Source organism: Crocodylus porosus, unplaced genomic scaffold, assembly GCF_001723895.1.
Source record: "Crocodylus porosus isolate Cpor-Errol unplaced genomic scaffold, CroPor_comp1, whole genome shotgun sequence".
NCBI lineage: Eukaryota > Metazoa > Chordata > Crocodylia > Crocodylidae > Crocodylus > Crocodylus porosus.
Window position 1 is genome coordinate 36,140,028 of NW_017728911.1, and position 14,385 is coordinate 36,154,412.

General features: G+C 49.5%; 1 protein-coding gene across 1 annotated transcript in view; it reads left to right on the plus strand.

Annotated features, from left to right (window-relative positions):
* The first annotated feature begins 815 nt into the window (after positions 1-815).
* The window catches only part of ANKDD1A (ankyrin repeat and death domain containing 1A), a 20,975-nt gene continuing 7,405 nt past the window's right edge, over positions 816-14,385 (plus strand). Inside the window, exons 1-10 of the mRNA XM_019533805.1 lie at positions 816-953; positions 2,209-2,307; positions 2,892-2,990; positions 4,780-4,884; positions 6,501-6,599; positions 8,213-8,311; positions 10,036-10,134; positions 11,435-11,533; positions 12,058-12,156; positions 13,154-13,252. Coding sequence (XP_019389350.1) covers positions 906-953; positions 2,209-2,307; positions 2,892-2,990; positions 4,780-4,884; positions 6,501-6,599; positions 8,213-8,311; positions 10,036-10,134; positions 11,435-11,533; positions 12,058-12,156; positions 13,154-13,252 — 945 coding nt within the window. The 5' untranslated portion in view covers positions 816-905. The remainder of the gene's footprint in view (positions 954-2,208; positions 2,308-2,891; positions 2,991-4,779; positions 4,885-6,500; positions 6,600-8,212; positions 8,312-10,035; positions 10,135-11,434; positions 11,534-12,057; positions 12,157-13,153; positions 13,253-14,385) is intronic.

The following is a 14,385-nucleotide window of genomic DNA, read 5'->3' on the forward strand; positions in this document are numbered from 1 at the left end:
ATGCATGTAACCTCTTTAGAAGTTTTATAGTCCGCGGCCTGCTGTGTCCTATTTATATTAGGGACCCAATCTTACGGGGTTCCCAGAGGCCCCTCTATAGATTAGTAAAGATTCAAGAAAACCACTTTACCTGATGGGACCCAGTGCTAGAAGGTCCCATCAAGCATCTCTGTGACGCTTAGTTTCAGTTCTCAAACCGGATTTGTGTCTCTAGAGATCACGTCCTTGTTAACAGCAGGGTATGGAGATGAGAGATAACACACCTGATTACCCACCCATCAGCCCCTTCTCTCTCTGCAAGTTTGCAAACCTACGGTCAAGCCCTTACCTTTCTCTAAGAGTGCAAAGTTTCAAACAGTGAAATGAATAGAAGATATCAAACCGCAAGAACGCACTTTTTGTAGAAAACGATGATTAACTCAAGGCAGGCCAGGTTCTTTAATAATAATAAAAGATGTCGGCTCTTTTATTTGACGAACTGAGTAGTTGGAAAGAAGTTCTTAGCAAGCTTTCGGGCATGGTCACCCTTCGTCAGGCCTAGGGAGTCTAACTCCGGGCTTCCTGACCAGTGATTTAAACCATGATTTAAATCAATTTGCCATGACTAAGAACCCGGTGGGGCCAGATAAAGCGCTCGCTAAGACGCAGGTGGGTAAGAAGGCAGGGCGTTTTGCGTCTGCAGGTGTCTGGAAGGGAGCGGAAAGTACCGGGCTCTGGAATTCCCCCCCCAAAGACGTGTCAGAGTTAATGAATGAGTGGAAGCGGCGAGCAAGGGGCAGGTTACTCCTGGCAGCTGCAAAGCGCCCGTGTCTGAATGGCTCCCACATGTGACCCTCTCTTGCGTTTCAGTGCTCTGTTCGGAGAAAGAATTCCACGATGCCGCGAAGCGTAATGACACGGCCAGGATGGAGGAGCTGATCCGGAGAGGGGTGGACATCAAAGCCAGAAACAATGTAGGTCCTTCAGGCGTTCTGGCAGCAGTGGGACCGCGAGGGCTGCAGGTAGCACAGACGGGGTGGTGTTCAGGCTGCGTCTCCATGCTCCATCACGTTACTGTTGGTTGGGCAAAGCTTAAAGTCACCCCATTAGTGTGGAGCAGGTGTTGCAACGTGCTGGCATCTCGGGGCAGCTTGAAAGGATCTGAAAGCTGCGATCAGTGCACAGGAAGTCGAGGATCACAGCATCGTGGCCATACTTAAGGCTATGTTCAATCCAGCCCATCCACCCATCTACTACAGCGATCAGTACCTGTATCAATATCCGAGCCCCTTGTTGTACCCAACATTTTAAGGGCCACATTTTCAAAGAACGGTGTGCCAGCATTTATTAACATTAATCATTACTTATTGCCAAGGCATCTAGGAAGCCCAGGTGCTATGGAGCAGGACTCAGTAGTGCCAGTCTCGGTCCCTGCCCCGTGGGGCTTCCAGTAAGGGGGCAGGCCTTGCTCCAGGCCAGGTCACTGCCCACACACATTGGGAGGGACCCGTGTGCACAGATGGGTCTCTTGCAGCATTCACAGAAATGTTTTGGGAAAGTGCTGTGGGTTCTGGCTGTCCCTGGCTCGCGTGGGGCTGCATTTGGGCTCGGCTTCTGGTGGTACATGCCTGCCATTGCCTCCAAGCCATCAGAGCACACGTACACCTGTCTGGTGGGGGGGTCAGTGCAGCTCCACTCAGCATGTGGGCTGCCACCGCACGAAGTGCAGCCCGGCTGCTGAAGGGGCTGCGGCACCTGGCTGAGGGCGTGGGGGCATCTCCTCGTGCCTTCTGGGCAGCAGCAGAAGTCTTATTCCACACATCATGGGGTGGGGTAGGAGGGAGGGGAAGCCTGCCAGCGGAAAGGTGGGTGCATGCAGAGATGTGCCGGCAGCTTGGCAGGAGGTCTGCTGGCCAGCTGTGCTGTGTGGGCCAAGCCCACGAGGGGGCACTGACCATTGCTTCTGTGGCTTCCAACTCTTAATAAAACAAAGACTTGGAGACCTGAGACTAGCGCTGCAAAAGACCCTAGTAGTCTTCCTCTTGCCCCTATTCCCATGTTTCGTTGCTAAGCGGTATAGCGAAGGATGCAGTTTGCTGACTGAACACAAACTGCGAGTAACCTCCTGGCCCCAGTGAGGTCAAACGCAGCTTGGACATTGACTTCAGTGCAACCAAGGCTTCAGGCCAGGCCTGTAGCCACTTGGCTCCTTTCTCTCTTCCTCTCCAGATAGACAGAACTGCTCTGCACTGGGCCGCTGGAGCTGGGCATGAGCAAGCTGTGCGGCTGCTTCTGGAGCACGACATGGCGCTGGATGATGAAGACCATGTATGACCGTGCCTCTCCTTTGAAGGCCTCGTTGCAGGTCGTGGGGTGGCGGGGTGGGAAATCTCATCTCAAATTCAGCATAGTGCTTGGGGAATGGGTTGGGTGCACAAGCAGAAGCCGTGTGTGCTTCCCTTGCACTGCGTCTCAGCCTTGCTCTGAAGGCAGTAGTTACTCCAGTCCCATCTCATCCTTGGCCGCCACGCTGATGCTTCCAGCCAGGCTGTGAGGGTGGACCTGTTGTGTTAGTGGTTTGCTGGCCAACAAGTGGTGTCTGGCCAACATAGTCCTACCTGGGAGCAATGGGCTGACAGGGAGGATCGCTTTCCTATCAGCGGATCGACGGGTTCTTCAGCAGCTACTGATCTCCCCAGAGCAGGAAGAGCAGTGAGGAGAGGGGGATCGAACTGGCAGGGGGAAGGAAGGGCTCTTAAAAGAGAACCCCACATTAAATATTAAATATTTAAAAATTAAGTATTGCTCATGCAGATTCCCTCCGAGGTCTGGCATGGGGCGTCTGGCAGTATTGTTGTGGGGTGGGCCTGGGGGGATGGCAAGACTGAAGAGATCTGTGCTCCTTCCTCCAGTTTGGAATGAACGCGCTTCTCCTCTCGGCTTGGTTCGGCCACCTGCGCATCCTTCAGATCCTCGTCAACGCTGGGGCCAAGGTCACCTGTGTAAATAAGGTGAGGCAGCTTGCTCCTGTGTCCTGTCCTCGGCTGTCCAGAGCCAGGGAGCAATAGGGGAGGGTGGTTGCTCGGTCATTGCAGCTGGCAGAGAATGGGAGAGCTGAGAGACTGGCTGCCACAACAGGCCGCAAAGCTGGGTCCGTAGGTGACTGGTGGGGGGGCACGTGCCCCTCCCCAACAGGGTTATCCCTGCTGCTGACATCATCGGCAGCTGCGGGTGCTCACCAGCCCCGTCCCCACTGCTAACGCTGTTGCTGGCTTCTGCTGGTGTCCCCCCAGACTCAGGAGGCACCAGTGCCCCATGACTGGGTCCGTATGGGCACAATGGAGCTGCCTGCACCCCGGGGGCAATCGCTGCAGGGGTTACTCCTGAGTAGTATCGGGGCAACTCCTGCAACCCCTATCCCAGGATCTCTCGCCCTGCTGCTCCTTTTGCCCAGTCCCATCAGTGTCCAGGCACACAGGCACCATCATTTATTTTATTAACATGATGGGGAAAATGTACAGCGCCAGCACTGTCCACTCCCCAAAGCCCTCTGGATATGCCCATGGCTCTGTATTTGTGTCCGCCGTGGCAATCCATTTTCTGCACTGTGACTGCCTCTAAGAAGAGAGCCTCGTATTATCACACCCAGCCACATCCTTTTTGGTTCACTTGCCACTCCTGCTTGAAGGCCTCTACCCACAGCGAGGCTGTCCAACACGGGCCTGTTTCCACGGTTTTTGCCCAGTTCTTCTAGCGAGGGCACAGCGCACGGAAGTGCCCATCGCAGGCTGGTGGTTGTTCCTGGGCCGCAGTCACCTGAGATGGAGCGGGATGACAACGGGTTCTTGCCCCCTATACGGAGGGTCAGCAGCCGCCTGTTTCAGTGGCTGCCGTGACCTCTCTGATCCGATTCTTGGCTAGGTTGCGGTAGCTTCAGGAGTTGACATACATAAATTGAAGTGTCCTTCCCGGTGTGTGAGGCTATTCGGCTCTCTCTCAGGAGCCCAGCGTGCAGCCAGTCCATTGTGTTGAGAGATGGTCTTTTTAGGAGGCAGCCCCAGGCATCCAACCTGCACAATGGAGAGCACAAGCGTTTTATATGTGATTGAATAAGAAGACTAGAGCCTTTTTCCTTGAGACTAGAAATAGCTGCAGCGAGACAGTGAGTTTATCAGGACAAAGAAACCTACCTGCCCTTTGCAGGGATGTGTATATATTTATTTTGCTTCATCTGTGGCAAGCAGATGCCACGTCCTGCATTGCACAGTCATGGGAGGGGAAAGGTTTGCAATAGGAAGAACTCAGTGCTGGCGTGAGCTGCTCAGTCTTCCCTGTTAGCTGACATCCTTTTACTGACTCCCTGCAGGGGATACAGGGGAGCGGGTGAAGCTGCGTGCCACTCCTGGCTCTGTCTCTGTCCCACTGGGTGGCCACAGGCTTAGGGAAGCTGTTTCACATCTCTGGGCCTAGCTGAGCTAGTACATAGCTATCATATTTTTTGTTCCAGAGAGGTTTCTGCAGTCTGCAACTCTGAAAGCCCCAGATGGAAGGTGCTGTAGAGACAAGAAGGAGCATTAATAAATCAGCAGTAGATATGTTTTAAAAATAAACCTCTGCTGAGAAAGAGAGAACATCAACATTTTGGGGAAACAATTAGCCATCTGCAGCCCTGGCTGGCTTTAGCCGGGGAGCTGCAGGAAGGCAGTGAATGAGGTTTTTTCACCAGGAAGAAGCTATTACAGCAGTGATGTAATGCAGCTTCTGACTCATTAAGCAAATGTGGCTTGCTTCCCACTCTAGCATGGTAGGAACCTGCTCCACTGCGCGGCCCAGAGAGGTCACGTCAAGGTGATGGAGTTCATCGTGGAGGACCTGGAGAATGTGCGCGTGGACAAGACGGACAAGGTAGTAAGGCCGTAAAGCAGCCTCACTTTCGTGCTATTCCTGGCAGCGTGCCCCTGGGTTTCAGCAGGAGCAGGATTGAGTCCTGGGATCGCGTCTCCTTAGATGCGTGGAGAAGGTGAATCCAGGATCTGGCTTCCAGGGCAATGCCGCAGGCTGGCTTCTTCCTCCAGCCCCACTCCTCGTACTTGTCCTCCTGTGGAACTGCATCTCGTTTTAAGCGTGTCCTGGAAGCTGTCCGTGGGGTGCGAGGTGGGACGGTTGAGCCAGATGTTATCACGAGAATGACTTGATTTTCGCCCGGGGCAAAATGCCCAGCTCCTCCAAATGCAGTTTTGTATGGGAATCGCCAGGAAAGTATAGTCAGTACTTATGGACTCCGAGTGGCAGGATGGTGCTGTGCCCGGCAGCCTCACCCTGGGGAGTTGCAAGCCAGGCCGCATTAATGACACAGCAGGGCATGGGCATGCCTTTGGTAAACAACGGTCCCTGTCGCCAAGCGGTTCCTTCCTGCTTGATTGCTGCAGGCGGGTCCCGCCTCGGTCATCAGAAAGCACAGGACTGAGCCCAGCTCCCGAGTGCCATTGCCCCCTCGCTGTCTTCAGTCATAGCCCTTGCTGCCCTCTCTTCGCCCCACACCACTCCTGCGGGGATCCTTTCTCTTCCCCAGGCACATAAAGTGGGTTGCACCAGCAATTACCTACACCCAAGAAGGTGTTTTTTAAAAAAAAAAATGACTCATGGGATAATTGAAGCTTCAGATCATTTTTGCTTTCTCTTTGGCTTTTAAGCTTTAAATACCTTTTGATAAGCTGCCTATTTTCCTTTCTTCGTGTTGAAATAAATATTGACATTCTCTTTGCCTTTTATTTTGCCAGATGAAACCAAAGGGCATGGAGTTGTTAGTGCCAGGCAGGTGGTTCATCTCAGCTCTTTTTTTTTTTCCCTAAGATCACCCCCAAATGTGAAAGCAGAGGAACTGCTGGCGATGTATAAAATCTTTTAAGGCTCAATGCTAGTTACTGCCAGGAGGAGACAAAACTATTCTTGTAGTGCGTAGCTGTTGGGGGAAGTCTACTTCTAATGCCTTCAGCAAGAGTCATTACCTTAGTGCTAGTGTTAGGCATCCAGGTTGTAGCTGTATTGGCCTAGAGGAAAAGGCAATCAGGACTCATAGCAGAGGTGATACCTTTTATTAGACCAACAAGATTTTTGCAAAAAAAATTCTGTAATTGCAAGCTTTCAGGCACAGACTCCCTTCATCAGGCATCGGAGAAAAGATTGTAAAAGTTCTCCTGGGTAGAAATGAAAGGTCATATTTCATAGGATTTCACAGAGGAGTCAATAGATGGAAAACTCCTCTGGACAGGCAGTTCATAGCTGGTATGAAGCCTCTCGCCTCCTGTGAGGATCGGTGATGATGCAAATTACTTTGAACCAAGGTGAGAGCAGGATCTCAGGTTTCAGGTGGTCACAGTTGCTTCCCGCTTGGGAAAATACGAAGATCTCTTTTTTAAAAATTGGCTAAAATTCGTTATCTTCCATGCGTCGGGTATCCAGGTTATTCTCAGCTGTCAACCTTTGCCTTGGTGTTTCTGTTTTTCACTTCCGAACTGCAGATGGACAGGACGGCCCTTCACCTGGCTGCAGAGCACGGGAGGCTGGAGGCGGTGGAATTCCTAATCCGAGTGGGGTGTTCCCGTGGCATGCGAGACAAGGTACAGACAGAAGCTGGTGTTCGGGGCAGAGCATTGGAATAATGACCTAAATGATGCAAGGGATTGGCAATAGGGTCTCGATTTGGGTGGTCGGTGAGCACGTGCTCGGGCCGGTTGGCTGTACGCTGGTCTGCGGTAGCTCTGTGTCCTGCCTGTTCCGTGGACTTCTTCCCCCGTCCATTTGCAAGCCCAGCAGGAAGGCACTGAAGCTGTGGATAGGCCCTGGAGCTGGGGGGGACTTTGTGGACCACGGGGTTATAACCCTAACCCTGCATTACGATGAAGTGGCAGCCTGAATTTATGGAATAAAGCCAATTTATTTGTTCTCCTGGAGACAGTTGCTAGGTCCCCAGTGTGGGAAGGACAGATACTTCTCGCTCCACAAGAGAATATTTGTTAGGAGGCTAGTGCCAGAGGAGTGACAGAAGAGAGCGGCACACGTTCAGCTTGTTCACAGGAAAATACGTACCCTGTGATTTGCTGAGCCGTGTGGAGCTCCTGTAGTGTGGCAGTGAGGAACGTAGAAGTAAAGCAGATGGATAAGAGAGACAGGAGACATTTGCTTCCTGGGGAGAAAGTCCTCAGATACCCAAACTCCAGCGCTCTGGAGTCAGAAATCAGAAGCAGCACTGGCACTGCAGTGATGAGATCCCACGGTGATGGGAAGCTTATTCATTGTCTAATTGCTGCCAGAATTGCATTCAACAAGGATTTAAATTTGAGGAGTGGGGAGAAGCGAATTGTTCAAAAGCAGCGCTTAAATCAGGGTTCTTAACCTGGGGTTCACGGACCCCCAAGGGGTCTGTGGATAGATTTCAGGGGGTCCATGAACTTGGATGGGAAAAAAATTACATCTTTATTTTCACTAACCTCTAACTGAAATTTAGCATTTCCTTCAATTATGAATGTAGGCAACAAACCACAGTAGTATTAGCAATACCTGTGACTGTCACCAATAGAAATCACAGATATTTTCATATCACATTACAGTTGTTACAGATATCTCGAAATATCATTTACGCTCATCACTACTTCGAAATTATGGTAGTTATTAGACCTGCCGCTAGATCGCACGTGATCGCAGTCTTCCTGTCAACAGACGCTCATTATTCTGAGAAGGGGTCCATAGGCTTCACCAGACTGCCAAAGGGGTCCATGGCACAAAAAAGGCTAAGAACCCCTGGCTTAAATGCTTAAACAGAAAATTGTCTTTGCCTCCCTTTGGTGCTCTAGTTTCTTGGCAGACATAGCACCCCTTCATCAGAACTGAATCAGTTATTTTTCTTAATGGGTGATTATTTGACAGAAGAATGACTCCCAGGTTTGCTGTTGGGTCAGACGGAAACAAGAAACTGGCAGGGACATCCAGGGTCATCAAGTCTTATCCCCAGGCAGCCACTTTATATAGTTTAATTCCTAAATGTATTCAGCTTCCTCCTAAAACCAGTTTGGCTTATCGCCCCACTACTGCTGCTGGAAGGTTGTTCAGTCTTGTTCTGCTGATGGTTAGAAAAGCTTTTTTTGCATCATCCTGGGAACCGGTTCATACAGAGCTGCTTTGCCCGAGTGCTTGGCCATGGAGGTTTTACACAAGAAGCAATGTTTGCACGCAGGAAAAGAATACAGCCCTACATTTAGCTGCTAAAAATGGGCATTTGGCGGTGCTACAGAAGATTGTCGGAGTTGGAGTGGACCTGGATGAAAAGAACATGGTGAGTAAATAAAAGAAACCCAAGCAAACATCCCTCCTGATTTTTAGAGGCAGCCTCCCGTGTTGGCTGGTGCGGTCAGGACTCCTGGGCTCCGTGCTAAGAACTGGCTTATGGACCTCGCTGGGTTTATTTAAAATGTGCAGATCCAAAGTGCTGGACACATGCAGTTTCTTTGCAAGAAGCAATATCCCTATTGACTCCAAACTAAACACTAATTGACTCCCTTTACCTTTGTTGTAGGAACACAGGCCTGGAAGGGGCTTTGTGTTCTCAGGCTGTCATTTGCCCAAGAAATTCCCAAACGTGCCCCTGCAAAGCCTTGTGCACAACTATAAAGCGCAAAATTAGAAGCACCAGCAATACTCTGCCACGTGCCGTAGACGAAAGCAGGGAAGACAAGGGCACTGCCTGTGTAGTTTGTTTAATACAGGTTCAGAAGACCCTGGAGAAGGACCACTCTAGAGGGGAAGGAAACAACTCACAGTTCATGTAACTGTTGAACTAACTTGACTATTACCTTTTCTCCCCCACTACAGTCCCACGCTCTTGAATATTCAGGTGCCTACGTGGTTAATGAACGTTGTTTTAAGATGCATCAAGTCCTGCATAAGAACATTGATCTGTTCACTGAACAACTAGTCTCTCGATTTGATATCTTCTGCTGTTCAGGTTACCAGTTTGTGATGAGAACATTACTTAAAGTCTCGACTAGCAAATATCCAGTTGAGCCCTGGGGCGGTTTCACTCAGTCTCCCAATTTAAATTAATCCTTGATAAACTTAAATCTTAACTGCTGTCTTTGCATAGTAAATAAGGTGATCGGAAAGGGAAGGGAAGCAGTCTCATCTGATAGTTTTATCAGCCAGTGCTACTTCTGCATGAATCCCTCCCTGATCAGCTTTGCCTTGTGCACACAGTAGCAGTGAATGTAGATAAACGTCCTTGGAAAAGCTCATGGGGCCTTCTTCATAGGGGAAAGTATGCTGTAGTAGTTACAGGAGCAGCAGTCCAGTGGCATAGATTCCCAACTCTTCCCATGACTCACTGTGACTTCTGGGATATCATTTGTGACCCTGTGCCTCAGCTTACCCAACTGTAAAGTGGGCAATATGCCATCCTGTTTGTTTTTATTACCAAATGTCCCAGCTGCCCTAAAAATATCTTTAATTTGATGGCTGTGGCAGCAGTCAGCTGAAGTAGATGAATTCCAGGCGTTTGGTATGGAGTCCATTTTAGATTGCCCCTGTTGTTAAATATGTAGGCCATGTGGGTGAAATCACTCCCTGGAGGCAGAGGGTGCAGGGACAGAATATTATGCATGGTTTGCCACAGCTTTCAGAGTCCTCTGTCACCTTCCCTGCATAGGCAAAGCTCCCTCTGAAGTCAGTGCGGAGTGGAGCCTGACTTCAGAGGGAGCTTTGCCGATGCAAGGAAGGTGAGAGACGACTCTGAAAGCTGTGGCAAACACCACGCTATCAGTAATGTCGATGGTGGTGAGTGATTCCTTAACACTAGTCTGGAGTGGGCGTGAACCCCTGGTATGTACAACTGGCACGGGAGCACGTTGCTGACTGAAGAGGCCCAAGGATCCCACGCCTCTGAACAGACTCCCTTGTGTCACCCAGCTGGCGCATCCAGCTCACCGGTACCGAGCCTTGCTCTGTGAAAGGCCCCTCTTGGCATCCATGCCCAGGTTCAGCTTTGTCTCTTGTTCTTGTTCCCAGGAAGGACAAACTGCCCTGCACTCGGCTGCCGACGGAGGGCATTATGACTGCGTAAAGCTCCTCTTGGAAGCTGGTTGCAGCGTCAACCTCCAAACCCAAGTAAGCGAGGACTGTTGGAAGCTGGCTTTATTCTCAGTCGTTTCCCACTCGGGCAGCAGCTGTACGGCTTGCTCTGTGTGCAGGTGGCAACGTAAGAAGGGTTAAGTCCTACCCTTCCACCTTCCAGCGGCTGTGTGACATCAGTATTAATGGAGGGTGAAACAGCCCTTTGCCAAAGGAGTAGGTCTCAAACGCTTGTGTGGCAGCCTGCTTGCCCTGAAGCCCTGACAGTGGTCTCCTTTGTCTTCCCGCTGGAGGTGTTTTGGGGTGCCTTTTTGTAAGTAATCTGGCAATTGAAGCAAGGACTCGGTGTCAGGCCAGCTCAGACAGGTTTGAGCTGCGGCAATATTAGATTCCTGTTGTTTCTTTCCCAAGCTTGTACAATGATTTGTTCATTGTCATGCAACAGGCCCCCAGCTGTAGTTCCTGGGACTTCTTTAATGGCTTCTCAGAGAGCGTAGACCCTAACAGAACAGACACCCGCGTTCTTGTGGGCAGTGCTGATAGTTGAGGTATTTATGCTGCACTATTCCTAGGACAGCAAAGACACCGTTTCTTTTGTCATAGAAAATCAGGCTAGGAGACCCATTCCCCATTAATTAAAGTGAAGTTCCCTCTGAGGATGAGGTCTGTCACTAGAATCAGATGGACTAAGGAGCGCTCTTCTTTCCCTCTGAAAACTCGCGTTCTCCAGTTAAGAGACCAGTATATCAGGACAGAGGGTTTGGTGTATCAGGACAAAAGTGTTTGGGGACCAAAATGCCACCAAGAAGAAGACCTGCATCCTTTGTATCCTAGTAGTTGATACTGCTTTGTATCCTAATAGTTGGTCTAATAAAAGATACCAGATTCACCCAAAGAACCTTGTCTGCCTATGTCCTTAGACCAACACGGCTACAACCTACACCCCTTCACCAAAAGAAAGGTCATTTGGGGTTTCTAAAGGATATCGAGGTGACTGGGTGATAGTGAAAATCATCTGCATTGGAGAAAAGCGATTATCAGTGCAGGACATGCAGAATCAAGACACCATTAAATCAGAGTGACAACTCCATGGTAAAGCTGTTCGTGTCTTGGCTTTGGGCTGTCTCCAGCTGACATCTGATCATCACCCCAGTATTGCTGTGCCCCTTGTGGCTTGCACCAGTTCCCCAGGGGAAGGGAAGGGCATTCTCTGAGGAAGCGGCTATAGCTGGGACCTCTGAGAAGCAGAATGAACAAAGGCCCAAAGGGAGAAAGGTCCTTTGCTTGATAAAATGCCTTGGCTTAATATCCACCTGTTTTTTGGTGCATGTCTCAGAAACAGATGAACTGCCTTCATTATGCTGCACTGCACGGCTATGAAGATATAGCCCGGGTCCTTGTGGATGCTGGAATCCATGCAGAGGCCGTCAATCACGTAAGCTGCACAACATGATTTTGAGCTTTTCTAAACAGATGGGGCCAGATTCTGGATACAGTCATGGGAGGCAGATGATAGGAGACCTGGATCTGCTGTCTGTGAGCACCTCCTCTGGCCATCGTAAACCGCTCTTCCCCGTCATGCAGCCCGGCAAATGCTGTGCTGGCACAGGCTGAGCAGGTGTGTCTGCCTATAAACTATCTCTGGCATTTGCCTTCGGAAGACTTGTCTGCCTGAAAGCAACAGCTTGCTTTCGTTTCCTATCTTGTCCTCATTGATACCAGTAGGAGCAAGGCTGCACCTGGCCTGTACTTCATTCCCTTGAGGAATCCATAAAAATGTCAGTTGCTGCTGATCCGATAGGTGCATGAATGGCAACGAAAAAGGAGTGTTTTAGAATTGGGGATTCATAGCCTTTGTGTCCTAGCCCAGGTGCCGGGACCCTTAATAAGTAGATTGCAAGGCAGAATGCTGCATATAAGCTATAGAGCCGTGGCAAATAACGCATCTTCTTTCCACAGCAAAATGCCTCAGCTGTGCACATAGCGGTGCTGAACAACTTCCCAGCCCTGGTTAAACTCCTCATCGATGCAGAATGTGACCTGGACATCCCAGATAACGTAAGACTGGGAACTGAGCAGGGGTGCATATGTAACAGACAGCGTTCAAAACATGGGGAACATGGAGATTCAGCTCACAAAACTCCGAAGTGGCTGAGTTGTTTGCATTTTCCAAGCAGGTCCTTGGTTGGACCCCATGAACCCTCTGTGGGTGAGGTTTCCTGGCTGGTCTGTATACAGGTCTGCATGTCCAGGCCCTTACCACTCTGAGCTGTGAGCAAGCAGCAGAGGTTTGGGCACACATGGATAATTTGGAGAACATTAAGAAAGACTCTACGTGAAAACCAGGAATGGACCTTGGTTGGTTCTTAGGCCAAACAGTGGTGTTGCAAGCAATGCATCTGTTACGCAAACAGATCTCTTCCAGCCGGTCATTGGATTTTTAGTTCATTATCGCCATACTAGAAATCCGCTCTCAGTATGCATTTGAGTTGGCTTAGTGCCTGTATCGATTTGCTATGTTGTTTCTTGGCTTGGTTTCTTGTATGCGACCTGGAATTTTCCACTAAAGGACCAGCCCTCGTTTCGACTTTAAGGGAAATCACCAGCATGGTATAGCTTGATTTAGGCCTTAGAGAGGTAGAGCCAGTATCCATCTGATATGGTTATCCATGGAAAGAAGACAGGGAAGACTGTCCATTTCCCAAACATCCCTCTGCTTGATATATATGGCTGGAAATGTCCAATTGGGGGTCCCAAAGGTGTGTTACAGGCTCAGATATTGTTAGGCTGAAGTATGTACCACAAAGAACTTCCCATCGATAGTGCCAAGACAAGCCAGAATCCCATCTTGGAGTCCCCTGGTGCATCCAAGCCAATGGGACATTTGACATTAATATCAACGAGACTGAGTTAGGTAGTAGAGAGAGCAAAACGTGTATAGGAATATGCAGTTCAGCAGTGTCAGCTGGTTCCATTATACGTGCCCGTATTTCTTCCTGTCGTTCTCAGCCAGCATTCGTGCCCGATGTTGAATCTCTCCTTTCTTTTTACACAGAGGCAGCAAACCGCGCTGCATATTGCTGCAGAACATGGGAGACAAGACATAGCTGAGATGATTCTCATAGCAGGCGTTAACTTAAAGCTAATTGACAAGGTAAAGTTCCTTAATGGCCAAAAAGATCTGAGAGGACTTCACAGGACTGCTGATTTATGTTACTTTCAGGTGCAGGAAAAACAGCCAGTGCTAGAAAAAGATGCATATTTTTGATGATAAGCAGTTAAAATGAGGGGGAATTGGGAGGGAGAAGGTAAAATGGAGGAGGGCGTAGAGTTTTGAGGAAGGTGTGGGCTGACTTTTAGAAAGGTGCAGAACAGTTCACTGATTGCTAGGCAAAGCTGCAGGAGTCAGCACCTGCTACTGCCACCTCTGCCGGCACGTGTATTAAATGCAAACCACCTTCTTCTGGGGTGGTCTTAGATAGCCAGTAAGAGGGATTAAAGTGCAAATGGGTTAATGAGCAAAAAATCTGAGCTGTCCAATGGTCAGTGCTGTGCAACGAAACCCTGCAGCTGTGATTAACAAAAAGATTGTTGATAGCATTGGGCAAATGCAGCCCTCTGCTCCCAAGCATGTATTTGCTTGCGCAGGTGAGAAACTCGAAGAGTTTTCAGCCAGAGCTTGGCATCAGGTCTACAGTTCACTATAAATGGCATGCTTTTTAATGAAATGTAATAACATTGTAATTGTTTGTTGCAAAAGATTTGCAAAACACTGCTTTCCAGAAGGACTCTGAAGCCAGCTATGTATCTTGTGATGTAGAGATGAAACCACATGGTTTCTCCAAGTAAACGGTAGATAAATATATCCATAGCTCTCAAACTTGAAGGTGCAGCTTTGGAGGAGATGACATCTGGTGAAGAGGGAGGGGGAAATATTTTCTTCCTGCCATCAGTGAAGCTTCTCCTCTCTTCACTATTGCATTGACTTTCACCATATCTAATTATGAAGAGCTTTGGGGGCCTGGGAACCCCGGAGATGTCTTTGGGCGCAAGTGTCTTAGAGTGGGGTTTCTCAACCCATGGGTCACAACCCAAAAGTGGGTCCCAGGAATATGTGAAAGGGTTGTGCCCAAACTTTAAAGATGTAGTCTCCTTTAAAATAGAAAAATGTGGGAAACAGTAGCTTTTCCCTTGCAAGCTAGCAGAGTTCCAGCCTGCGAGGGGTTGCTTGCCCACCCCGTCTCCCCCAGTACACTGGGAGGCTGGAGGATAGCAGGTAGGGAGTGA